This window comes from Oncorhynchus nerka, linkage group LG11 (assembly GCF_034236695.1).
Source record: "Oncorhynchus nerka isolate Pitt River linkage group LG11, Oner_Uvic_2.0, whole genome shotgun sequence".
Taxonomy (NCBI): Eukaryota; Metazoa; Chordata; class Actinopteri; order Salmoniformes; family Salmonidae; genus Oncorhynchus; species Oncorhynchus nerka.
This window is the reverse complement of record NC_088406.1, coordinates 38,716,460-38,742,405: the sequence shown is the minus strand read 5'-3', so window position 1 is coordinate 38,742,405 and position 25,946 is coordinate 38,716,460. Positions and strand designations below refer to the sequence as shown.

General features: G+C 43.7%; 1 protein-coding gene across 1 annotated transcript in view; it reads left to right on the top strand.

Annotated features, from left to right (window-relative positions):
- Positions 1-25,941, top strand: part of LOC115137781 (FRAS1-related extracellular matrix protein 2-like) — a 116,861-nt gene extending 90,920 nt beyond the window's left edge. Inside the window, exons 10-20 of the mRNA XM_065024067.1 lie at positions 4,042-4,251; positions 4,806-5,003; positions 7,088-7,252; positions 7,485-7,667; positions 7,842-7,972; positions 8,202-8,357; positions 8,746-8,949; positions 11,733-11,964; positions 12,119-12,450; positions 25,496-25,688; positions 25,826-25,941. Of these exons, the coding sequence (XP_064880139.1) occupies positions 4,042-4,251; positions 4,806-5,003; positions 7,088-7,252; positions 7,485-7,667; positions 7,842-7,972; positions 8,202-8,357; positions 8,746-8,949; positions 11,733-11,964; positions 12,119-12,450; positions 25,496-25,688; positions 25,826-25,941 (2,120 nt within the window). The remainder of the gene's footprint in view (positions 1-4,041; positions 4,252-4,805; positions 5,004-7,087; positions 7,253-7,484; positions 7,668-7,841; positions 7,973-8,201; positions 8,358-8,745; positions 8,950-11,732; positions 11,965-12,118; positions 12,451-25,495; positions 25,689-25,825) is intronic.
- The last annotated feature ends 5 nt before the right edge of the window (positions 25,942-25,946 follow it).

Below are 25,946 nucleotides of genomic sequence, written 5' to 3'. Positions count from 1 at the left end.
GGGACAGAGTTGGGAGGGACAAGGTTGGGAGGGACAGAGTTGGGAGGGACAGAGTTGGGAGGGACAAGGTTGGGAGGGACAGAGTTGGGAGGGACAAGGTTGGGAGGGACAGAGTTGGGAGGGACAGAGTTGGGAGGGACAGAGTTGGGAGGGACAAGGTTGGGAGGGACAGAGTTGGGAGGGACAGAGTTGGGAGGGACAGAGTTGGGAGGGACAAGGTTGGGAGGGACAGAGTTGGGAGGGACAAGGTTGGGAGGGACAGAGTTGGGAGGGACAAGGTTGGGAGGGACAAGGTTGGGAGGGACAGAGTTGGGAGGGACAGAGTTGGGAGGGATAGAGTTGGGAGGGACAAGGTTGGGAGGGACAGAGTTGGGAGGGACAGAGTTGGGAGGGATAGAGTTGGGAGGGACAGAGTTGGGAGGGACAGAGTTGGGAGGGACAGAGTTGGGAGGGATAGAGTTGGGAGGGACAGAGTTGGGAGGGACAAGGTTGGGAGGGACAGAGTTGGGAGGGACAAGGTTGGGAGGGACAAGGTTGGGAGGGACAGAGTTGGGAGGGACAGAGTTGGGAGGGATAGAGTTGGGAGGGACAAGGTTGGGAGGGACAGAGTTGGGAGGGACAGAGTTGGGAGGGATAGAGTTGGGAGGGACAGAGTTGGGAGGGACAGAGTTGGGAGGGATAGAGTTGGGAGGGACAGAGTTGGGAGGGACAAGGTTGGGAGGGACAGAGTTGGGAGGGATAGAGTTGGGAGGGACAGAGTTGGGAGGGACAAGGTTGGGAGGGACAGAGTTGGGAGGGACAAGGTTGGGAGGGACAGAGTTGGGACGGACAGAGTTGGGAGGGACAAGGTTGGGAGGGACAGAGTTGGGAGGGACAGAGTTGGGAGGGACAAGGTTGGGAGGGACAAGTTGGGAGGGACAAGGTTGGGAGGCACAGAGTTGGGAGGGACAGAGTTGGGAGGCACAGAGTTGGGAGGGACAGAGTTGGGAGGGACAGAGTTGGGAGGGACAGAGTTGGGAGGCACAGAGTTGGGAGGGACAAGGTTGGGAGGGACAGAGTTGGGAGGGACAAGGTTGGGAGGGACAAGGTTGGGAGGGACAGAGTTGGGAGGGACAGAGTTGGGAGGGACAGAGTTGGGAGGGACAAGGTTGGGATGGACAGAGTTGGGAGGGATAGAGTTGGGAGGGACAGAGTTGGGAGGGACAAGGTTGGGAGGGACAGAGTTGGGAGGGACAAGGTAGGGAGGGACAGAGTTGGGAGGGACAGAGTTGGGAGGGACAGAGTTGGGAGGGACAAGGTTGGGAGGGACAGAGTTGGGAGGGACAAGGTTGGGAGGGACAGAGTTGGGAGGGACAGAGTTGGGAGGGACAGAGTTGGGAGGGACAAGGTTGGGAGGGACAGAGTTGGGAGGGACAAGGTTGGGAGGGACAGAGTTGGGAGGGACAGAGTTGGGAGGGACAAGGTTGGGAGGGACAGAGTTGGGAGGGACAAGGTTGGGAGGGACAGAGTTGGGAGGGACAAGGTTGGGAGGGACAGAGTTGGGAGGGACAGAGTTGGGAGGGACAAGGTTGGGAGGGACAAGGTTGGGAGGGACAGAGTTGGGAGGGACAGAGTTGGGAGGGACAAGGTTGGGAGGGACAAGGTTGGGAGACACAGAGTTGGGAGGGACAAGGTTGGGAGGGACAGAGTTGGGAGGGACAGAGTTGGGAGGGACAAGGTTGGGAGGGACAGAGTTGGGAGGACAAGGTTGGGAGGGACAGAGTTGGGAGGGACAAGGTTGGGAGGGACAGAGTTGGGAGGGACAAGGTTGGGAGGGACAGAGTTGGGAGGGACAGAGTTGGGAGGGACAGGGTTGGGAGGGACAAGGTTGGGAGGGACAGAGTTGGGAGGGACAGAGTTGGGAGGGACAGGGTTGGGAGGGACAGAGTTGGGAGGGACAGGGTTGGGAGGGACAAGGTTGGGAGGGACAAGGTTGGGAGGGACAGAGTTGGGAGGGACAAGGTTGGGAGGGACACGTTTGGGAGGGACAGAGTTGGGAGGGACAAGGTTGGGAGGGACAGAGTTGGGAGGGACAGAGTTGGGAGGGACAGAGTTGGGAATAAATCTGGATTGAGTAAAGACAGAGGAATGTAGACTGAATCCCTCACACACTGGTGTATAAGTCTGGATAAAGAGAGCATCTATATATCTCCTGAAACTAAAACCTTCCCCCTGCCTGCAGCCTTCCTCTTATCTCCTGCCCCGAGCACTCCTCATTGTCACTCCCTGGCCTTAGTTATCTTTGTTTTCTTTATTATTTTGGTTAGGTCAGGGTGTGACATGGGGGTTTTATGTGTTTTGCCTAGTCTAGGGGTTTGTATGTTTATGGGGCTGTGACCTGTCTAGGTAAATTGTATGTCTATGGTTGCCTAGATTGGTTCTCAATTAGTGGCAGCTGTCTATCTTGTCTCTAATTGGGAACCATATTTGGGCAGCCATATTCTTTGGGTATTTTGTGGGTGATTGTTTCCTGTGTCAGTGTTTGCGCCACACGGGACTGTTTCGGTTAGTTCACGTTTATTGTATTTGTGTTCAGGTTGAGATTTTCTTATTAAAAAACCATGGGCACCTACCACGCTGCGTATTGGTCCGATCCTTGTTTCACCTCTTCAGAGGAAGAGGAGGAAATCTGCCGTGACACTCATCTTCCTCGCTCTCTCTCTCTTTCTCACTCCTCCTAACCCCTCACTCCTCTCTCTCTCCTCCCCTCCTCCCTCAATCCTCCCCTCCTCCCTCACTCCTCCCTTTCTCTCTCCCTCCCCACTGTCTCTCTTTCCCTCTCACTTCTTAATTATCTCTTCTCCAGCCCTCAGCTAAATATTATTTCTATCTAAACTGCCATCCCAAGCAGACACACATACTGTAGCTTTATAAAGCAGTTCCAAGCAGAGGGACACACAAAGCTGGTTCAGAAACACATAGTTGGGTCTGTGGGTCAGACGTCCATAGCTACTGTAGGGTTGGAAGCAGTCAGGGGGGTAAAGGCCAGGCCATCAACACCCTGCCTCTTCATAGCTCTGAGTGGATGAAGAACAACATCAAACATTACACCCTCCTGGTGACCTAGAGAAATATCTCCTAATCTCAGCTTGTTACCTGTATAAAAGACACCTGTCCACAGAGGCAATCAATCAATCAGATTCCAAACTCTCCACCAAGGCCAAGACCAAAGAGCTCTCTAAGGATGTCAGGGACAAGATTGTAGACCTACACAAGGCTGAAATCGGCTACAAGACCATCGCCAAGCAGTTTGGTGAGAAGGTGACAACAGTTGGTGCGATTATTCGCAAATGGAAGAAACAAAAGAACTGTCAATCTCCCTCGGCCTGGGGCTCCATGCAAAATCTCACCTCATGGAGTTGCAATGATCATGAGAACGGTGAGGAATCATCCCAGAACTACACGGGAGGATCTTGTCAATGATCTCAAGGCAGCTGGGACCATAGTCACCAAGAAAACAATTGGTAACACACTATGCCGTGAAGGACTGAAATCCTGCAGTGCCCGCAAGGTCCCCCTGCTCAAGAAAGCACATATACATGCCCGTCTGAAGTTTGCCAATGAACATCTGAATGATTCAGAGGACAACTGGGTGAAAGTGTTGAGATGAGACCAAAATGGAACTCTTTGGAATCAACTCAACTCCCTGTGTTTGGAGGAGGAGAAATGCTGCCTATGACCCCAAGAACACCATCCCCACCGTCAAACATGAAGGTGGAAACATTATGCTTTGGGGGTGTTTTTCTGCTAAGGGGATAGGACAACTTCAAATGTACAAAATCAGCAGGGGATCAAATACTTTTTTCCCTCACTGTATGTACTGTTGAGAGGAAGCAACATTTGATCAACATGTTGTGGTATTTCCTTTCATCTAACTCACCTCTACTGATGATTATAGAGTCATAGGAGATCTAGGCCCATATGTATCAAGTGTCTCAGAGTAGGAGTGCTCAGTCCCTCTCTCTCCTCTAGTGGGTATTGACCGTTTCTCCTCTCCTCTAGCCGGTGTGGACTACGTCGGTATCAGCAGGAACCTGGACTTCGCCCCGGGGGTCAGCCAGCAGACATTCAGGGTTACCATCCTGGATGACCTGGGTCAGCCGGTGCTGGAGGGGACCGAGACATTCGAGCTGATCCTCCGCATGCCCATGAACGGCATCCTGGGAGAACCGGGGAAAGCCACCATCCTCATAAACGACTCCGTCTCTGACCGTGAGTGAATCGTGCTGATATACTGCGTCCCAAATGCCACCTTATTCCCTATGTAGTGCACTACTTTTAACCAGGTCCCATAGCATCTGGTCAAAATGAGTGCACTATATGGGGAAAAGGGTGCCATTCGGGACACAGTTCGAGTCACAACGTATCTGACTGTGAGTGAACCTAGCTGATTTAGTCACCACGTATCTGATTTGTCAGAATGCGTCTAATTATCAATTAACTATAAATATAGATTAAAACGGGCACTGGCATTTCATTCAGAAGTTGAGAAATATATCATACCTTGCTCTGACAAAACAGGGCATCTCCGAAACATACCAACACCAGTAAAGACGATTGAACAATGCTGCCAATGAAAACTTTGGTATTACATTACTGTAAGTGTCCATATAAATGCATTTATAAAGCCTTTATAAAGGCTTATAGTACATTATAAGATCAGCTGTAGACAATTATGAACATTATGTCATGGTTATGATCAACACTGTTTCTCTATGCACTTGATCTAATGTAGATGATTTGTTGATGTGATTGTCCTCTAACAGTGCCCAAGGTGCAGTTCCATGATGCCATGTACATGGGGCATGAGAACTCCGGCCAGATCTCAGTCGTGGTGTATCGTAGTGGAGACATCAGTTACAGGTCAACGGTCCGCTGTTACACCAGACAGGGAACCGCTCAGGTCATGATGGACTTCAACGAACGACCCAACACAGACGCTTCCATCATCACCTTCCTACCAGGTAACACTGAAAACTATTCTGTAAAACACTGTCAAAAAACAGGTAACACTGAAAACTATTCTGTAAAACACTGTAAAAAAACAAACATGTAACAGTAAAAACTATTCTGTAAAACACTGTAAAAAACAGGTAACACTAAAAACTATTCTGTAAAACACTGTAAAAAACAGGTAACACTAAAAACTATTCTGTAATACACTATAAAAAAACAGGTAACACTAAAAACTATTCTGTAAAACACTGTCAAAAAACAGGTAACACTAAAAACTATTCTGTAAAACACTGTCAAAAAACAGGTAACACTAAAAATTATTCTGTAAAACACTGTAAAAAAACAGGTAACACTAAAAACTATTCTGTAAAACACTGTCAAAAAACAGGTAACACTGAAAACTATTCTGTAAAACACTGTCAAAAAACAGGTAACACTGAAAACTATTTTGTAAAACACTGTAAATAAACAGGTAACACTAAAAACTATTCTGTAAAACACTGTCAAAAAACAGGTAACACTGAAAACTATTCTGTAAAACACTGTAAAAAAACAAACAGGTAACACTACAAACTATTCTGTAAAACACTGTAAATAAACAGGTAACACTGAAAACTATTCTGTAAAACACTGTAAATAAACAGGTAACACTAAAAACTATTCTGTAAAAACACTGTAAAAAAACAGGTAACACTGAAAACTATTCTGTAAAACACTGTAAATAAACAGGTAACACTAAAAACTATTCTGTTAAACACTGTAAAAATACAGGTAACACTGAAAACTATTCTGTAAAACACTATAAAAAACAGGTAACACTGAAAACTATTCTGTTAAACACTGTAAAAATACAGGTAACACTAAAAAATATTCTGTAAAACACTGGGGAAAAAACAGGTAACACTGAAAACTATTCTGTAAAACACAATAAAAACACTGGTAACACTACAAACTATTCTGTAAAACACTGTAAATAAACAGGTAACACTGAAAACTATTCTGTAAAACACTGTAAATAAACAGGTAACACTAAACTATTCTGTAAAACACTGTAAAAAAACATGTAACACTGAAAACTATTCTGTAAAACACTATAAATAAACAGGTAACACTACAAACTATTCTGTAAAACACTGTAAATAAACATGTAACACTGAAAACTATTCTGTAAAACACTGTAAATAAACAGGTAACACTAAAAACTATTCTGTAAAACACTATAAAAAAACAGGTAACACTGAAAACTATTCTGTAAAACACTGTAAATAAACAGGTAACACTAAAAACTATTCTGTTAAACACTGTACAAAAAACAGGTAACACTAAAAACTATTCTGTAAAACACTGTCAAAAAACAGGTAACACTAAAAACTATTCTGTAAAACACTGTCAAAAAACAGGTAACACTGAAAACTATTTTGTAAAACACTGTAAATAAACAGGTAACACTGAAAACTATTCTGTAAAACACTGTCAAAAAACAGGTAACACTGAAAACTATTCTGTAAAACACTGTAAAAAAACAAACAGGTAACACTACAAACTATTCTGTAAAACACTGTAAATAAACAGGTAACACTGAAAACTATTCTGTAAAACACTGTAAATAAACAGGTAACACTAAAAACTATTCTGTAAAAACACCGTAAAAAAACAGGTAACACTGAAAACTATTCTGTAAAACACTGTAAATAAACAGGTAACACTAAAAACTATTCTGTTAAACACTGTAAAAATACAGGTAACACTGAAAACTATTCTGTAAAACACTATAAAAAACAGGTAACACTGAAAACTATTCTGTTAAACACTGTAAAAATACAGGTAACACTAAAAAATATTCTGTAAAACACTGGGGAAAAAACAGGTAACACTGAAAACTATTCTGTAAAACACAATAAAAACACTGGTAACACACTGACACAAGGAACACCTCGTAGGCCAAAAGGGTATAGTTTATTTCAACAACTGGTTACCCCTTTTTGCTAATCTCTCTTCTCTCTCTCGCTCTCTCTCTCTCTCTCTCTCTCTCTCTCTCTCTCTCGCTTTTTCCTCCCATCTCCATCTCTCTATCCCTTCCCTCTCTTTCCAGGGGAGGTGGAGAAGCCGTGTGTTCTGTCCTTGGTTGATGACACGGAGCATGAGGAGGAGGAGGAGCTGAGGCTGGTGTTGGGGTCGCCCCGCAGTGAGTCTCCGTTCGGAGCGTCCATCGGGAAACAGAATGAGACTCTGGTCAAGATCAAGGACGAGGCAGACAGTAAGACTGTCATCATTTCACCTGTAGAAAATAAAAGTTGCTCACTCTATAATAGTCCCAGATACTTATTGCATTACTTCCCTTATTTTCTCAAGTTCATAATCTGCTAGTCAGCATCTTGTTCATTTGTTTTGGGGTGTGTGTCTTCAACTCATTCTACTCTGTTTGTAACATTGCTGAGTTCACACTGCTCCATGTTTGACTCTGTGACTCCCATCCATGTTATCCCCAGAGGCCATCATCAAGTTTGGGGAGACTAAGTTCAGTGTGAGTGAGCCTAGCGGGGCAGGCCAGGTGTCCATGGTGAAGATCCCAGTGCTGAGGGTAGGAGACACCTCCAAGGTCTCTGTGGTCCGCGTCCACACCAAGGACGGATCAGCCACCTCCGGAGAGGACTACCATCCTGTATCTGAAGGTGAGAAATGTCACAACCTCTCACATCAATACGGCCATGAGTTTTTCCTGACAGGGTGATCTGATTGGGATCCTGACCCTATGGAAATAATCCTCTTGATAAGGTAACTCGGTATCTGCAGTGTTTAGATGTTCCCTCTCTAACTTAGAGCCGTGTTGTTGTTGTTTACCCCAGACATTGAGTTCAAGGAGGGTGACACAGAGCACTACATCGAGGTGGAGATCTTGTTTGATGGAGTCAGAGAGATGAGAGAAGCCTTCACTGTCCACCTGAAACCTGATGAGAACATGGTGGCTGAGACGCAGGTGAGGAATGGAACAATAACATCACATAGACGCAATATGACGTTGACACAAGTAGCAGGATGAACGGAGAATATTGCAGATAAGCGGGTACGCTTCACTTATCTTCAATGTGATAGCTGAGGGACAAGAACAAGAGAGAAGTTTAGTTGTTGCGTTAGTCGCCCCTGATACATCACTACCTTTAACAACACTTATATGTTTGATCTGTTTTTGTTCTGTCTGTCCTCAGATGAGTAAGGCCATTATCTACATAGAGGAGACCAACAGCATGGCGGACGTCACCTTCCCCTCCGTCCCCCAGGTGTTCTCCCTACTGCAGTATGACGACACCTCCAGGGCCAGAAATACCCCCTTGGTGGCAGGCTACCCCGTCGTCTGTGTCACGGTACGGAGACTTTTAACCTCCCAGTCCAGAGGTTCGTCCCAAATGGCAACCTATTCTCAGTTTAGTGCACTACATTTGGAGTCCCATGGGGAAGTGCACTATATAGGGAATAGGATACCTTTTAGGATGAAGGCCAAGGCATCATTGCATTCACTGTCTGGTCTTAATTTACTTTAAAAACGAAGTTATTTATTTGGTTTAGGAATATGTCAATTAGGATTAAATTAGGATTTAATTTGATATTGAAGCACAGGTGAGTGATGTTGATGAACAATGCACATTTTCCCTTGGACTATATTACAGTATATTTTGCCTCATTCCCAAACACTGTCTCCTCTCTCCTCACTCCCTCCTCATTCTCTCCTCACTCCCTCTCTCCCTCCCTCAGGCTTGTAACCCTAAGTACCCTGACTACGACAAGACTGGCTCCATCTGCATCAGTGAGCACATCAATGACACGCTGACACGCTATCGATGGTTGGTCAGCGCTCCAACCAGCCTGGACGGGGTCACCAGCTCCATGAGAGAGGTGGACTTTGATACCTTCTTCTCCTCCTCCAAGATCATCACCTTGGACTCTGTCTATTTCCAGGTAGAGAACACATTATCAGTGAACTGAGTGTGAATTTGGATTGGCTCAGGCAAAGAAAATACCTAAAGTGAATGATTGAGATGACTGTATTGTTGTGATTGAGATGACTGTATTGATGTGATTGAGTTGACTGTATTGTTGTGATTGAGATGACTGTATTGTTGTGATTGAGTTGACTGTATTGATGTGATTGAGATGACTGTATTGTTGTGATTGAGTTGACTGTATTGATGTGATTGAGATGACTGTATTGATGTGATTGAGTTGACTGTATTGTTGTGATTGAGATGACTGTATTGTTGTGATTGAGATGACTGTATTGATGTGATTGAGATGACTGTATTGATGTGATTGAGATGACTGTATTGATGTGATTGAGTTGACTGTATTGACGTGATTGAGAAGGCTGTATTGATGTGATTGAGTTGACTGTATTGATGTGATTGAGAAGGCTGTATTGATGTGATTGAGAAGGCTGTATTTATGTGATTGAGATGACTGTATTGATGTGATTGAGATGACTGTATTGATGTGATTGAGATGACTGTATTGATGTGATTGATAAGGCTGTATTGATGTGATTGAGTTGACTATTGATGTGATTGAGATGACTATTGATGTGATTGAGTTGACTGTATTGATGTGATTGAGTTGACTGTATTGATGTGATTGAGATGACTGTATTGATGTGATTGAGAAGGCTGTATTGATGTGATTGAGAAGGCTGTATTGATGTGATTGAGAAGGCTGTATTGATGTGATTGAGAAGGCTGTATTGATGTGATTGAGATGACTGTATTGATGTGATTGATTTGACTGTATTGATGTGATTGAGATGACTGTAATGATGTGATTGATTTGACTGTATTGATGTGATTGAGATGACTGTAATGATGTGATTGAGAAGGCTGTATTGATGTGATTGAGATGACTGTATTGATGTGATTGAGAAGGCTGTATTGACGTGATTGAGATGACTGTAATGATGTGATTGAGATGACTAATGATATGATTGAGATGACTGTATTGATGTGATTGAGATGACTGTATTGATGTGATTGAGAAGGCTGTATTGATGTGATTGAGATGACTGTATTGATGTGATTGAGAAGGCTGTATTGACGTGATTGAGATGACTGTATTGATGTGATTGAGAAGGCTGTATTGATGTGATTGAGAAGGCTGTATTGATGTGATTGAGAAGGCTGTATTGATGTGATTGAGAAGGCTGTATTGATGTGATTGAGATGACTGTATTGATGTGATTGATTTGACTGTATTGATGTGATTGAGATGACTGTAATGATGTGATTGATTTGACTGTATTGATGTGATTGAGATGACTGTAATGATGTGATTGAGAAGGCTGTATTGATGTGATTGAGATGACTGTATTGATGTGATTGAGAAGGCTGTATTGACGTGATTGAGATGACTGTATTGATGTGATTGAGAAGGCTGTATTGATGTGATTGAGATGACTGTATTGATGTGATTGAGAAGGCTGTATTGATGTGATTGAGAAGGCTGTATTGATGTGATTGAGATGACTGTATTGATGTGATTGAGAAGGCTGTATTGACGTGATTGAGATGACTGTATTGATGTGATTGAGAAGGCTGTATTGATGTGATTGAGAAGGCTGTATTGATGTGATTGAGAAGGCTGTATTGATGTGATTGAGATGACTGTATTAATGTGATTGAGAAGGCTGTATTGATGTGATTGAGATGACTGTATTGATGTGATTGAGTTGACTGTATTGATGTGATTGAGATGACTGTATTGATGTGATTGAGAAGGCTGTATTGACGTGATTGAGATGACTGTATTGATGTGATTGAGAAGGCTGTATTGATGTGATTGAGAAGGCTGTATTGATGTGATTGAGATGACTGTATTAATGTGATTGAGAAGGCTGTATTGATGTGATTGAGATGACTGTATTGATGTGATTGAGTTGACTGTATTGATGTGATTGAGATGACTGTAATGATGTGATTGAGAAGGCTGTATTGATGTGATTGAGATGACTGTAATGATGTGATTGAGATGACTGTATTGATGTGATTGAGATGACTGTAATGATGTGATTGAGATGACTGTATTGATGTGATTGAGATGACTGTATTGATGTGATTGAGAAGGCTGTATTGATGTGATTGAGATGACTGTATTGATGTGATTGAGTTGACTGTATTGATGTGATTGAGATGACTGTATTGATGTGATTGAGATGACTGTATTGATGTGATTGAGAAGGCTGTATTGATGTGATTGAGATGACTGTAATGATGTGATTGAGTTGACTGTATTGATGTGATTGAGATGACTGTAATGATGTGATTGAGATGACTGTAATGATGTGATTGAGAAGGCTGTATTGATGTGATTGAGATGACTGTAATGATGTGATTGAGATGACTGTAATGATGTGATTGAGATGACTGTAATGATGTGATTGAGAAGGCTGTATTGATGTGATTGAGATGACTGTAATGATGTGATTGAGTTGACTGTATTGATGTGATTGAGATGACTGTATTGATGTGATTGAGATGACTGTATTGATGTGATTGAGATGACTGTATTGATGTGATTGAGAAGGCTGTATTGATGTGATTGAGATGACTGTAATGATGTGATTGAGAAGGCTGTATTGATGTGATTGAGATGACTGTATTGATGTGATTGAGAAGGCTGTATTGATGTGAGATGCCCACCACTACTAAGTGAATGATCCAGTGACTGTATTGATGTGAGCTGTGTGTCTCTCCCTCCAGGCTGGCTCTAGGGTGCAGTGTGCAGGCCGGGCTGTGAACTCTAACGGAGACGAGGGCCTGGAACTCAGCAGCTCCATAGTCTCCATCAGTATAGAGGATGGTATGTGCCAGCCTCGTGTGGTGGGTACAGTGGGCGCTGAGCCCTTCTCTGCCAAGCTACGCTACACCGGAGCAGAGGACCCAGACCACCCCAACCTCATCAAGATCACTGTCACCATGCCACACATAGACGGTGAGGAATACAGAGACTTCTCGTTTCTCTCTCTCTCTCTCTTGCTCTATTTCTGACACTCTTTCTCTCTCTCTCTGTCATTCTTTCTCACTCTCTATTTCACTCTCTCTCCTAACCCCTTGTCTCCCCTCTCTTCTCTCCTCTCCTCTCCCAGGCATGCTCCCTGTGGTCTCCACCCGTCCTCTGTCTAACTTTGAGCTGACGTTGAGTCCTGATGGTACTCGTGTGGGGAACCACCGCTGTTCTAACCTGCTGGACTTCACCGAGGTCAAGACCCGCCACGGCTTCATTACAGACGCCACCAAGAACCCTGAGGTGATCGGGGAGACCTCTCCCTACCAGTACAGCGCCCCCCTAAGGGGATCCAGCATACTGCGCTTCTACAGGAACCTCAACCTAGAGGCTTGTCTATGGGAGTTCACTAGTTACTATGACATGTCTGAGCTACTGTCAGACTGTGGAGGGACCATCGGTACAGACGGACAGGTGAGCTGTGTGTGTGTGTGTGTGTGTGTGTGTGCGCCTGTAGGGGCACTATCAGAACAGACAGACAGGTGAGCTGCCCCATCCCAACAGACCCCTGACCAATTGCAAAATAAGTAGGGGGAGAGGTGTCATGATGATTTCTTAGGAAGTGGTGTCATGATGATTTCTTAGGAAGTGGTGTCATGATGATTTCTTGGGAAGTGGTGTCATGATGATTTCTTAGGAAGTGGTGTCATGATGATTTCTTGGGAAGTGGTGTCATGATGATTTTTTGGGAAGTGGTGTCATGATGATTTTTTGGGAAGTGGTGTCATGAGGATTTCTTGGGAAGAGATGTTGTGATGATTTCTTGGGAAGTGGTGTCATGAGGATTTCTTGGGAAGAGATGTTGTGATGATTTCTTGGGAAGAGATGTTGTGATGATTTATTGGGAAGAGATGTTGTGATGATTTTTTGGGAAGTGGTGTCGTGATGATTTCTTGGGAAGTGGTGTCATGATGATTTCTTAGGAAGGGGTGTCATGATGATTTCTTAGGAAGTGGTGTCGTGATGATTTCTTGGGAAGAGATGTTGTGATGATTTCTTGGGGTGTGGTGTCATGATGATTTCTTGGGAAGTGGTGTCATGATGATTTTTTGGGAAGTGGTGTCGTGATGATTTCTTGGGAAGAGATGTTGTGATGATTTCTTGGGAAGAGATGTTGTGATGATTTCTTGGGAAGAGATGTTGTGATGATTTCTTGGGAAGTGGTGTCATGATGATTTCTTGGGAAGTGGTGTCATGATGATTTCTTGGGAAGTGGTGTCATGATGATTTCTTGGGAAGTGGTGTCATGATGATTTCTTAGGAAGTGGTGTCATGATGATTTTCTAGGAAGTGGTGTCGTGATGATTTCTTGGGAAGAGATGTTGTGATGATTTTTTGGGAAGTGTTGTCGTGATAATTTCTTGGGAAGTGGTGTCATGATGATTTCTTGGGAAGTGGTGTTGTGATGATTTCTTGGGAAGTGGTGTCATGATGATTTCTTAGGAAGGGGTGTCATGATGATTTCTTAGGAAGTGGTGTCGTGATGATTTCTTGGGAAGAGATGTTGTGATGATTTCTTGGGAAGAGATGTTGTGATGATTTCTTGGGAAGTGGTGTCATGATGATTTCTTGGGAAGTGGTGTCATGATGATTTCTTGGGAAGTGGTGTCATGATGATTTCTTGGGAAGTGGTGTCATGAGGATTTCTTGGGAAGAGATATTGTGATGATTTCTGGTGAAGAGATGTTGTGATGATTTTTTGGGAAGTGGTGTCATGATGATTTCTTGGGAAGTGGTGTCATGGTGATTTCTTGGGAAGTGGTGTCATGAGGATTTCTTAGGAAGAGATGTTGCGATGATTTCTTGGGAAGTGGTGTCATGAGGATTTCTTGGGAAGTGGTGTCATGATGATTTCTTGGGAAGTGGTGTCATGATGATTTCTTGGGAAGTGGTGTCATGATGATTTCTTAGGAAGTGGTGTCATGATGATTTCTTGGGAAGTGGTGTCATGAGGATTTCTTGGGAAGAGATATTGTGATGATTTCTTGGGAAGAGATGTTGTGATGATTTCTGGTGAAGAGATGTTGTGATGATTTTTTGGGAAGTGGTGTCATGATGATTTCTTGGGAAGTGGTGTCATGGTGATTTCTTGGGAAGTGGTGTCATGAGGATTTCTTAGGAAGAGATGTTGCGATGATTTCTTGGGAAGTGGTGTCATGAGGATTTCTTGGGAAGTGGTGTCGTGATGATTTCTTTGGAAGAGATGTTGTGATGATTTCTTGGGAAGAGATGTTGTGATGATTTCTTTGGAAGAGATGTTGTTATTATTTCTTGGGAAGTGGTGTCATGATGATTTCTTGGGAAGAGATGTTGTGATGATTTCTTGGGAAGAGATGTTGTGATTATTTCTTGGGAAGAGATGTTGTGATGATTTCTTGGAAAGAGATGTTGTGATTATTTCTTGGGAACAGATGTTGTGATTATTTCTTGGGAACAGATGTTGTGATGATTTCTTGGGAAGAGATGTTGTGATGATTTCTTGGGAAGAGATGTTGTGATGATTTCTTGGGAAGAGATGTTGTGATGATTTCTTGGGAAGAGATGTTGTGATTATTTCTTGGGAAGAGATGTCAGGATTTACTTGTTCAGTATTTGACCTCCAGTTCTTTCCTGTAACAGTTCTTGTAATTTTCCTATTCACCAACAGAATCCTTTACAGGGCAAAAAAGTATTTAGTCAGCCACAAATTGTGCAAGTTCTGCCACTTAAAAAGATGAGAGAGGCCTGTAATTTTCACCATAGGTACACTTCAACTATGACAGACAAAATGAGAAAAGAAATCCAGAAAATCACATTGTAGGATTTTTTATGAATTTATTTGCAAATTATGGTGGAAAATATGTATTTGGTCATCTACAAACAAGCAAGATGTCTGGCTCTCACAGACCTGTAACTTCTTCTTTAAGAGGCTCCTCTGTCCTCCACTCATGACCTGTATTAATGGCACCTGTTTGAACTTGTTATCAGTATAAAAGACACCTGTCCACAACCTCAAACAGTCACACTCCAAACTTTACTATGGCCAAGACCAAAGATCTGTCAAAGGACACCAGAAACAAAATTGTAGACCTGCACCAGGCTGGGAAGACTGAATCTGCAATAGGTAAGCAGCTTGGTTTGAAGAAATCAACTGTGGGAGCAATTATTAGGAAATGGAAGACATACAAGACCACTGATAATCTCCCTCGATCTGGGGCTCCACGCAAGATCTCACCCCGTGGGGTCAAAATGATCACAAGAACGGTGAGCAAAAATCCCAGAACCACACGGGGGGACCTAGTGAATGACCTGCAGAGAGCTGGGACCAAAGTAACAAAGCCTACCATCAGTAACAAATCAAATCAAATGTATTTATATAGCCCTTCGTACATCAGCTGATATCTCAAAGTGCTGTACAGAAACCCAGCCTAAAACCCCAAACAGCAAACAATGCAGGTGTAGAAGCACGGTGGCTAGGAAAAACTCCCTAGAAAGGCCAAAACCTAGGAAGAAACCTAGAGAGGAACCAGGCTATGTGGGGTGGCCAGTCCTCTTCTGGCTGTGCCGGGTGGAGATTATAACAGAACATGGCCAAGATGTTCAAATGTTCATAAATGACCAGCATGGTCGAATAATAATAAGGCAGAACAGTTGAAACTGGAGCAGCAGCACAGTCAGGTGGAAGTTGAAACTGGAACAGCAGCATGGCCAGGTGGACTGGGGACAGCAAGGAGTCATCATGTCAGGTAGTCCTGGGGCATGGTCCTAGGGCTCAGGTCCTCCGAGAGAGAGAAAGAAAGAGAGAATTAGGGAGAGCATATTTGGGGTGGCCAGTCCTCTTCTGGCTGTGCCGGGTGGAGATTATAACAGAACATGGCCAAGGTGTTCAAATGTTCATAAATGACCAGCATGGTCGAATAATAATAAGGCAGAACAGTTGAAACTGGAGCAGCAGCACAGCCAGGTGGACTGGGGACAGCAAGGAGTCATCATGTCAGGTAGTCCTGGGGCATGGTCCTAGGGCTCAGGTCCTCCGAGAGAGAGAAAGAAAGAGAGAAGGAGAGAATTAGAGAACGCACACTTCGATTCACACAGGACACCGAATAGGACAGGAGAAGTACTCCAGATATAACAAACTAACCCTAGCCCCCCAATACATAAACTACTGCAGCATAAATACTGGATGCTGAGACAGGGGTTGTCAGGAGACACTGTGGCCCCATCCGAGGACACCCCCGGACAGGGCCAAACAGGAAGGATATAACCCCACCCGCTTTGCCAAAGCACAGCCCCCACACCACTAGAGGGATATCTTCAACCACCAACTTACCATCCTGAGACAAGGCTGAGTATAGCCCACAAAGATCTCCGCCATGGCACAACCCAAGGGGGGGGGCGCCAACCCAGACAGGATGACCACATCAGTGAATCAACCCACTCAGGTGACGCACCCCTTCCAGGGACGGCATGAGAGAGCCCCAGCAAGCCAGTGACTCAGCCCCTGTAATTGGGTTAGAGGCAGAGAATCCCAGTGGAAAGAGGGGAACCGGCCAGGCAGAGACAGCAAGGGCGGTTCGTTGCTCCAGAGCCTTTCTGTTCACCTTCCCACTCCTGGGCCAGACTACACTCAATCGTATGACCCACTGAAGAGATGAGTCTTCAGTAAAGACTTAAAGGTTGAGACCGAGTTTGCGTCTCTGACATGGGTAGGCAGACCGTCCCATAAAAATGGAGCTCTATAGGAGAAAGCCCTGCCTCCAGCTGTTTGCTTAGAAATTCTAGGGACAATTAGGAGGCCTGCGTCTTGTGACCGTAGCGTACGTGTAGGTATGTACGGCAGGACCAAATCAGAGAGATAGGTAGGAGCAAGCCCATGTAATGCTTTGTAGGTTAGCAGTAAAACCTTGAAATCAGCCCTTGCTTTGACAGGAAGCCAGTGTAGAGAGGCTAGCACTGGAGTAATATGATCAAATTTGTTGGTTCTAGTCAGGATTCTAGCAGCCGTATTTAGCACTAACTGAAGTTTATTTAGTGCTTTATCCGGGTAGCCGGAAAGTAGAGCATTGCAGTAGTCTAACCTAGAAGTGACAAAAGCATGGAATCATTTTTCTGCGTCATTTTTGGACAGAAAGTTTCTGATTTTTGCAATGTTACGTAGATGGAAAAAAGCTGTCCTTGAAATGGTCTTGATATGTTCTTCAAAAGAGAGATCAGGGTTCAGAGTAACGCCGAGGTCCTTCACAGTTTTATTTGAGATGACTGTACAACCATTAAGATTAATTGTCAGATTCGACAGAAGATCTCTTTGTTTCTTGGGACCTAGAACAAGCATCTCTGTTTTGTCCGAGTTTAAAAGTAGAAAGTTTGCAGCCATCCACTTCCTTATGTCTGAAACACATGCTTCTAGCAAGGGCAATTTTGGGGCTTCACCATGTTTCATTGAAATGTACAGCTGCCAGGGACTCAAATCCTGCAGTGCCAGACGTGTCCCCCTGCTTAAGCCAGTACATGTCCAGGCCTGTCTGAAGTTTGCTAGAGAGCATTTGGATGATCCAGAAGAAGATTGGGAGAAAGTCATATGGTCAGATGAAACCAAAATATAACTTTTTGGTAAAAACACAACTCGTCGTGTTTGGAGGACAAAGAATGCTGAGTTGCATCTGAAGAATACCATACCTACTGTGATGCATGGGGGTGGAAACATCATGCTTTGGGCCTGTTCTTCTGCAAAGGGACCAGGACGACTGATCCGTGTAAAGGAAAGAATGAATGGGGCCATGTATCGTGAGATTTTGAGTGAAAACCTCCTTCCATCAGCAAGGGCATTGAAGATGAAACGTGGCTGGGTCTTTCAGCATGACAATGATCCCAAACACACCGCCCGGGCAACGAAGGAGTGGCTTTGTAAGAAGCATTTCAAGGTCCTGGAGTGGCCTAGCCAGTCTCCAGATCTCAACCCCATAGAAAATCTTTGGAGGGAGTTGAAAGTCCGTGTTGCCCAGCAACAGCCAACCCAAAAAAATCACTGCTCTAGAGGAGATCTGCATGGAGGAATGGGCCAAAATACCAGCAACAGTGTGTGAAAACCTTGTGAAGACTTACAGAAAACATTTGACCTCTGTCATTGCCAACAAAGGGTATATAACAAAGTATTGAGATAAACTTTTGTTATTGACCAAATACTTATTTTCCACCATAATTTGCAAATAAATTCATAAAAAATCCTACAATGTGATTTTCTGGATTTTTTTTCTCATTTTGTCTGTCATAGTTGAAATGTACTTATGATGAAAATTACAGGCCTCTCTCATATTTTTAAGTGGGAGAACTTGCACAATTGGTGGCTGACTAAATACTTTTTTTGTCCCACTGTAGCTACCCCTCTCAGACGTTGTTCTTCTAAAGCCCATCTTAACCTCACCCCTAATAACTAACCAAACACGAGGCCTGCTATTTATCTTGTCAAAATGACTTCTCCAACATTCACAGCATTATTAAAACCTTCTGCTCTTTTTTGTGCTGTGCTCTTTAAACAGCTGCTGCTGTGTTGAGGGAGGGTCCGCTCTTACAGGTCTTAAACTCCCTCCCTACTTCTACCCTCTCTCTCTCTCTCCCCCTCTCCCCTTCTCTCCCTCTCTCCCTCTCTCCCTCCCTCCCTGAGTGGAGATCTCAAACCCTGGTCACATGGTTCAGTGCTCCTGTCATGTAGATTTCCCTTGGAAACCTCCAGTCACTTCAGTGTAGTTAAACCCCAGTCAGTCTATTAGTTCACTAGCACTTAATTAAGCAGGCTGCGGTCATAAAGAGATGCCTACAGAGAGAAGAGCTGCCTGCAGAGAGAGAGAGAGCAAAGGTCTTGGTATGGTTAAGGTCTCCTCACGCTAGACACACACACACACACACACACACACAGGAGCTAAGGACATGTTGTGGTAAAGGTCTCCTCACGCTACAGATCCTCCCTGCTGTAGATCATCAACTAGACGCTCCCTAGCAGTGTGTGTGTGTGTGTGCGTGTGCGTGCGTGTGTAAAGGAAAGAAATCAACAGTGCATGTAGAATTTATGAGAGGCTAACTACTAACACAATTTAAGGTTAAGCATATTGTATGGTTGAAAAGACACCAACTCCATGGAATATCATTACATTCTATATAAAGTGAAATTCCATTTTGCAAGATAAATGATACTGTAAATGGATATTGTATGCAAACATGGATGAGTTAAGATACATAGGAAGTATAAGATAATATTTTATGGAGGCGGTGATCATCATTCTCTTCTCTTCCTCCACACTTTATGACTTTCCGTCTGACAGGTTGTAATCCAGCGTTAGCCCATTTGTTTACGTTGAAACTGAAATAAGTTAATATTCTGACCAGACAGAGCTTTGTGGGAGAGGTCGGAGTTGATCAGCACTTTGATAATCCTGAATGTCAGGGTCTGCCTTAGTACTGTGTACCAACACTGGTTTAACTTGGTCAATGTCCCTCCTATCTGCAGATTTGACGTGCTGTTGCTAGTCGCTGGCAGCCATGTGACAACAGACTGAGGTGCTTTAACTTCTTGCGTCGAGCAATCCCGTATCCGGGAGCGTAATCATAGCCTCAAGCTCATTACCATAACGCAACGTTAACTATTCATGAGAATCGCAAATGTAATGAAAGAAATATATTCACTCACAAGCTTAGCCTTTTGTTAACAACACTGTCATCTCAGATTTTCAAAATATGCTTCTCAACCATAGCAAAACAAGCATTTGTGTAACAGTATTGATAGCTAGCATAGCATTAAGCCTAGCATTCAGCAGGCAACATTTTCACAAAAACAAGAAAAGCATTCAAATAAAATCATTTACCTTTGAAGAACTTCGGATGTTTTCAATGAGGAGACTCTCAGTTAGATAGCAAATGTTCATTTTTTCCAAAAATATTATTTGTGTAGGAGAAATCGCTCCGTTTTGTTCATCATGTTTGGCTAAGAAAATAAAAATAAAATTCAGTCATTACAACGCCAAACTTTTTTCCAAATTAACTCCATAATATCGACAGAAACATGGCAAACGTTGTTTAGAATCAATCCTCAAGGTGTTTTTCACATATCTGTTCGATGATAAATCATTCGTGACAGTTGGGTTTCTCCTCGGAAGCAAATGGAAAAATACACGCAGCTGGAGATTACGCAATAATTGCGACGGAGGACACCAAGCGAGCACCTGGTAGATGTAGTGTAAAATGGTCAATCTTCCAATGATATGCCTACAAATACGTCACAATGCTGCAGACACCTTGGGGAAACGACAGAAAGTGTATCACTGGCCCAAATGGCACACTATTCCCTTTGTTTTGTAATGCATTACTTTTGACCAGGGCCCATAGGGAATAAGTTGCTATTTGATAAATAGCCAGAGACTAAGGTGCATTAAGAATCACTGTGTTGTTTTAAGTAAGATCCATAACTAAGAGAGAGAATGAGACCCCGCCAGGTACTACAGACATGTCTCTATTCACCCAGAAACCCTATACCCCTACTGCAGGGTCTGCCTGTGTCACATCCATATGAGTTGTACTGTAAGCTTCAATCAGTTTGGCCAGTAAGAACAAACAGAAAGACTCAATAGCTCTTGTCTAGAAGAACATTATTTGTGCCCCTGTGTTGTCTCTGACCTGAGAGGCCCTTAAGGGTCTGATCGACTGACTGGGAGGCTGGGGGGCTGAGTGGAGAGGTTGAGGAGTACAGAGAGACTGAGTCCGACTAAGCTTGGGGCCCCAGACTGGCCTCTCACTGGGACTGACTCTGTCACTGTGTCTGTGTGTCATGGTGAGAGGCTTTGTCCCCAGCTTATCAGACCACAGGAATCCATTAGGTCTCAGCAGGCAGTGCCAGGGTCATACAGCAAATCATCTGCCTCAACTCTCTCTGGGTTCTACCAGTTCTCTGACATCTCTCTCTCTCCTCTTTCCTTCTCTCCCTCCTTTCTCTCTCTCGCTCGCTTTTCTCCTCTTCTTTCTCTCTCTCCCCCCCTTCTCTCTCGCCCAGGGCATAGGCAGGTCCCAGCATGAAGGGAGAGCTAGTGCACACAGGTACCCCTCTCGTAGGTCACCGGATAGAGCAGATACCATTCAAATCCCTTTACTCTCTCTCTCCTCCTTCCTTATCTCTCTCCTTTCTCTCTCTCTCTCTATCTTTCTCCCTCCATTTCTATCTCTTTCTCTCTCTCTCTTTCTTCCTCCCTTTCTATCTCTTTCGCTCTCTCTCTCCTTTCTCTCTCTATCTTTCTCCCTCCATTTCTACCTCTTTCTCTTTCTCCCTCCCTTTCTCTCTCTCTCTTTCTCCCTCCCTTTCTCTCTCTCTTTCTCACTCCCTCCCTTTCTAGCTCTTTCTCTCTCTCTCTTTCTCCCTCTCTTTCTCTCTCTCTCTCCCTCTCTCTTTCTCCCTCCCTTTCTCTCTCTCGCTCTCTCTCTCTTTCTTCCTCCCTCCCTTTCTATCTCTTTCTGTCTCTTTCGCTCTCTCTTTCTCCCTCCTTTTCTATCTCTTTCTGTCTCTCTCGCTTTCTTTCTCCCTCCCTTTCTATCTCTTTCTGTCTCTCTCGCTTTCTTTCTCCCTCCCTTTCTATCTCTTTCGCTCTCTCTCTCTTTCTCTCTGGTTCTTTGTCTTGCTGTAGTCTAACTGTTGTTTAAGGGTTCCAAGTACAATAGAACAAATCAACCGCCTGGATTGTTATGTCTTGATAGGATGATTAACTTCAGAATGGGATGGTTTTATCCTCATTGTTGACAAATCAATAATTGAATAACACAACCAAACATTCACCAGTTGTAAATGTAATGGTTTGCTATTGTTGCTATATATCTGGATTCAACTCTTGGAAAGATACCATCTCTCTGAAATGTGGCCAGTGTAAATGAGTCGATGTAAACCCTCTTGAATCCATAAGAGCTCCAGTAGTACTAGTACAGCCCATACAGTACAGCACTGTGTATATACACTGAGTGTACAAAACATTAGGAACACATTCCTAATATTGTGTTGCACCCCCTTTTGCCCTCAGAACAGCCCCAATTCGTCAGGGCATGGACTACAAGGTGTTGAAAGGGATGCTGGCCCATGTTGTCTCCAATGCCTCCCACAGTTGTGTCAAGTTGGCTGGATGTCCTTTGGGTGGTGAACCATTTTTGAAACACACGGGAAACTGTTGAGCTTGAAAGCCCAGCAGCGTTGCAGTTCTTGACACAAACCGGTGCGCCTGGCACCTACTACCATAACCCGTTCAAATGCACTTAAAGATTTTGTCTTGCCCATTTACACACATACACAAGGCTTAAAAATCCTTCTTTAACCTGTCTCCACCACTTCATCTACACTGATTGAAGTGGATTTAACAAGTGACATCAATAAGGGATCACAGCTTTCACCTGGATTTACCTGGTCAGTCGGTGTCAAGGAAAGAGCAGGTGTTTTTAATGTTTTGTACACTCAGTGTATATTAAGTGGTACGATGCTGTCTGCTGATAGTAACACATATTGATCACGCTATACTTCAGCACTACGTCAGCCGCCGTAACACCCTCTATATGTCACCTGCTATATGTATTACATACATAATCACATGAATCTATAGAATATAGATAAAGACCAAGCCATAATCATACATCAAGTTATGAGTGGGTCTGAATACTGTTCCCATGAGGTATTTGTTAAGTTATGAGTGGGTCTGAATACTGTTCCCATGAGGTATTTGTTAAGTTATGAGTGGGTCTGAATACTGTTCCCATGAGGTATTTGTTAAGTTATGAGTGGGTCTGAATACTGTTACAATGAGGTATTTGTTAAGTTATGAGTGGGTCTGAATACTGTTCCCATTAGGTATTTGTTAAGTTATGAGTGTGTCTGAATACTGTTACGATGAGGTATTTGTTAAGTTATGAGTGGGTCTGAATACTGTTACAATGAGGTATTTGTTAAGTTATGAGTGGGTCTGAATACTGTTCCCATGAGGTATTTGCGAGCTCCATACAGATAGGCAGGTTGTGAATGTTTAATATAGGCCTATATATTAACTAGTACTAGGGACCTTTTGTAAACAACCTGCTTGTTGGATGTTTAAGTGTGTGGATGCCTAAATGCATTTAGCAAAGTTTGATGTAATGTATGTACTTCTATCAGTCTCTATTTCTCTCTCTCTTTCTCCCCCTCTTTCCATTCAATTCAATGTAAGGACTTTATTGGCATGGGAAACATATGTTTATATTGACAAAGCAAGTGAAATAGATAATAGACAAAAGTGAAATAAACAATAAAAAATTAACAGTAAACATTACACTCACAAAGTCCCCCCCCAAAAAAAAACCATTTAAAATTGTCACGATCGCTGTCGTCGTGAAAATGACTGGACCAAGGTGCAGCGTGATGAGCGTACATTTTTCTTTATTATAAATGTCGCTAACAAAACAAGAAAAACGACCGTGAAGCTTACTAGGGCTATACAGGCCATTAACAAATACAAAAGGAAAAAAGGCTGCCTAAGTATGATTCCCAATCAGAGACAACGATAGACAGCTGTCCCTGATTGAGAACCATACCCGACCAAAACATAGAAACACAGAACATAGAGTTTCCCACCCAAGTCACACCCTGACCAAACAAACAGAGAATAAAAAGATCTCTACGGTCAGGGTGTGACACAAATGACATATTATGTCTATATACAGTGTTGTAATGATGTGCAAATAGTTAAAGTAAATAAAAAATAAATAAACATAAATATAGGTTCTATTAACAATGGTGTTCTTCACTAATTGCCCTTTTCTTGTGGCAACAGGTCAAAAATCTTGCTGCTGTGATGGCATTTACATTTACATTTAAGTCATTTAGCAGACGCTCTTATCCAGAGCGACTTACAAATTGGTGCATTCACCTTATGACATCCAGTGGAGCAGCCACTTTACAATAGTGCATCTAAATCTTTTAAGGGGGGTGAGAAGGATTACTTTATCCTATCCTAGGTATTCCTTAAAGAGGTGGGGTTTCAGGTGTCTCCGGAAGGTGGTGATTGACTCCGCTGTCCTGGCGTCGTGAGGAGTTTGTTCCACCATTGGGGGCCAGAGCAGCGAACAGTTTTGACTGGGCTGAGCGGGAACTGTACTTCCTCAGTGGTAGGGAGGCGAGCAGGCCAGAGGTGGATGAACGCAGTGCCCTTGTTTGGGTGTAGGGTCTGATCAGAGCCTGGAGGTACTGAGGTGCCGTTCCCCTCACAGCTCCATAGGCAAGCACCATGGTCTTGTAGCGGATGCGAGCTTCAACTGGAAGCCAGTGGAGAGAGCGGAGGAGCGGGGTGACGTGAGAGAACTTGGGAAGGTTGAACACCAGACGGGCTGCGGCGTTCTGGATGAGTTGTAGGGGTTTAATGGCACAGGCAGGGAGCCCAGCCAACAGCGAGTTGCAGTAATCCAGACGGGAGATGACAAGTGCCTGGATTAGGACCTGCGCCGCTTCCTGTGTGAGGCAGGGTCGTACTCTGCGGATGTTGTAGAGCATGAACTGTGGTACTGTCTTTCACCTAATAGATATGGGAGTTTATCAAAATTTGATTTATTTTCAAATTCTTTGTGGGTCTGTGTAATCTGAGGGAAATATGTTTAGCAGAAGGTTAGTAAGTGCAGCTGTTTTTTTTGTAAATCTTTCCAATGTGTCAAGTAATTATATTTTGTTTTCTCATGATTTGGTTTGGTCTAATTGTGTTGCTGTCCTGGGGCTCTGTGGGGTGTGTTTGTGTTTTTGAACAGAGCCCCAGGACTAGCTTGCTTAGGGAACTCTTTTCCAGGTTCATCTCTCTGTAGGTGTAGGCTTTGTTATGGAAGGTTTGGGAATCGCTTCCTTTTAAGTGGTTGTAAAATTTAACGGCTCATTTCTGGATTTTGATAATAAGGGGGTATCGGCCTAATTCCGCTCTGCATTCATTATTTGGTGTTCTACGTTGTACAATGAGGATATTTTTGCAGAATTCTGCATGCAAAGTCTCAATTTGGTGTTTGTCCCATTTTGTGAATTCTTGGTTGGTTAGCGGACCCCAGTCCTCACAATCATAAAGGGCAATGGGTTCTATAACGGATTCAAGTATTTTTAGCCAGGTCTTAATTGGTATGTTGAATTTGATGTTCCTTTTGATGGCATAGAATGCCCTACTTGCCTCTCAGATCATTCATTGTGGAAGTTAGCTGTGGCACTGATGTTTAGGCCGAAGTATGTAATAGTTTTTTGTGTGCTCTCTCTTTCTTTCTTTCTTTCGCTCTCTCTCTCTCTATTTTTCTCTCTTTCTCTCACTATTTTTTTTTCCTCTCTCTATTTCTCTCTCTTTATTTCTCCCTCTTTTTCCTGTCTCTCTGTAGCTTGAACCTACCTACTATTGCTAGTATTCTGTGTTACTGTAAAGTATATTGATGTTTAAATGCATGTTAAATACAGCTTGATGTATGTCTCTAGGTGTTGAACCTGGTCCAGTCCTATGTGACCCTCCGGGTGCCCCTCCACGTCTCCTATGTGTTCCACTCCCCGGTGGGGGCAGGGGGCTGGCAGCATTTTGACCTGCAGTCTGAGCTACGACTCACCTTCGTATACGACACTGCCATCTTGTGGCGGGACGGCATCGGTAGCCCTCCTGAGGCTGAGCTACAAGGCAAGTCTCACATCAAATTAAATATATTCAAAAGTAATTTCACTCTTTACAGAATGAGGCAAAAACAAACAAACAAAGACAACACTGTCTGGTGTGCTTCGAGCACAGATGATATTGTTATGTTATTGCTTCTACAGCAATGAATGAGGATGTGTTAGCTTGGTGTGACAGTGAGACCGACGGGGTGCATTCTGCAGGTGGCCTTTACTGCACCTTTCTCAATGGGTGGGCTATACTAGTAGGGATGTGTTAGGTCGG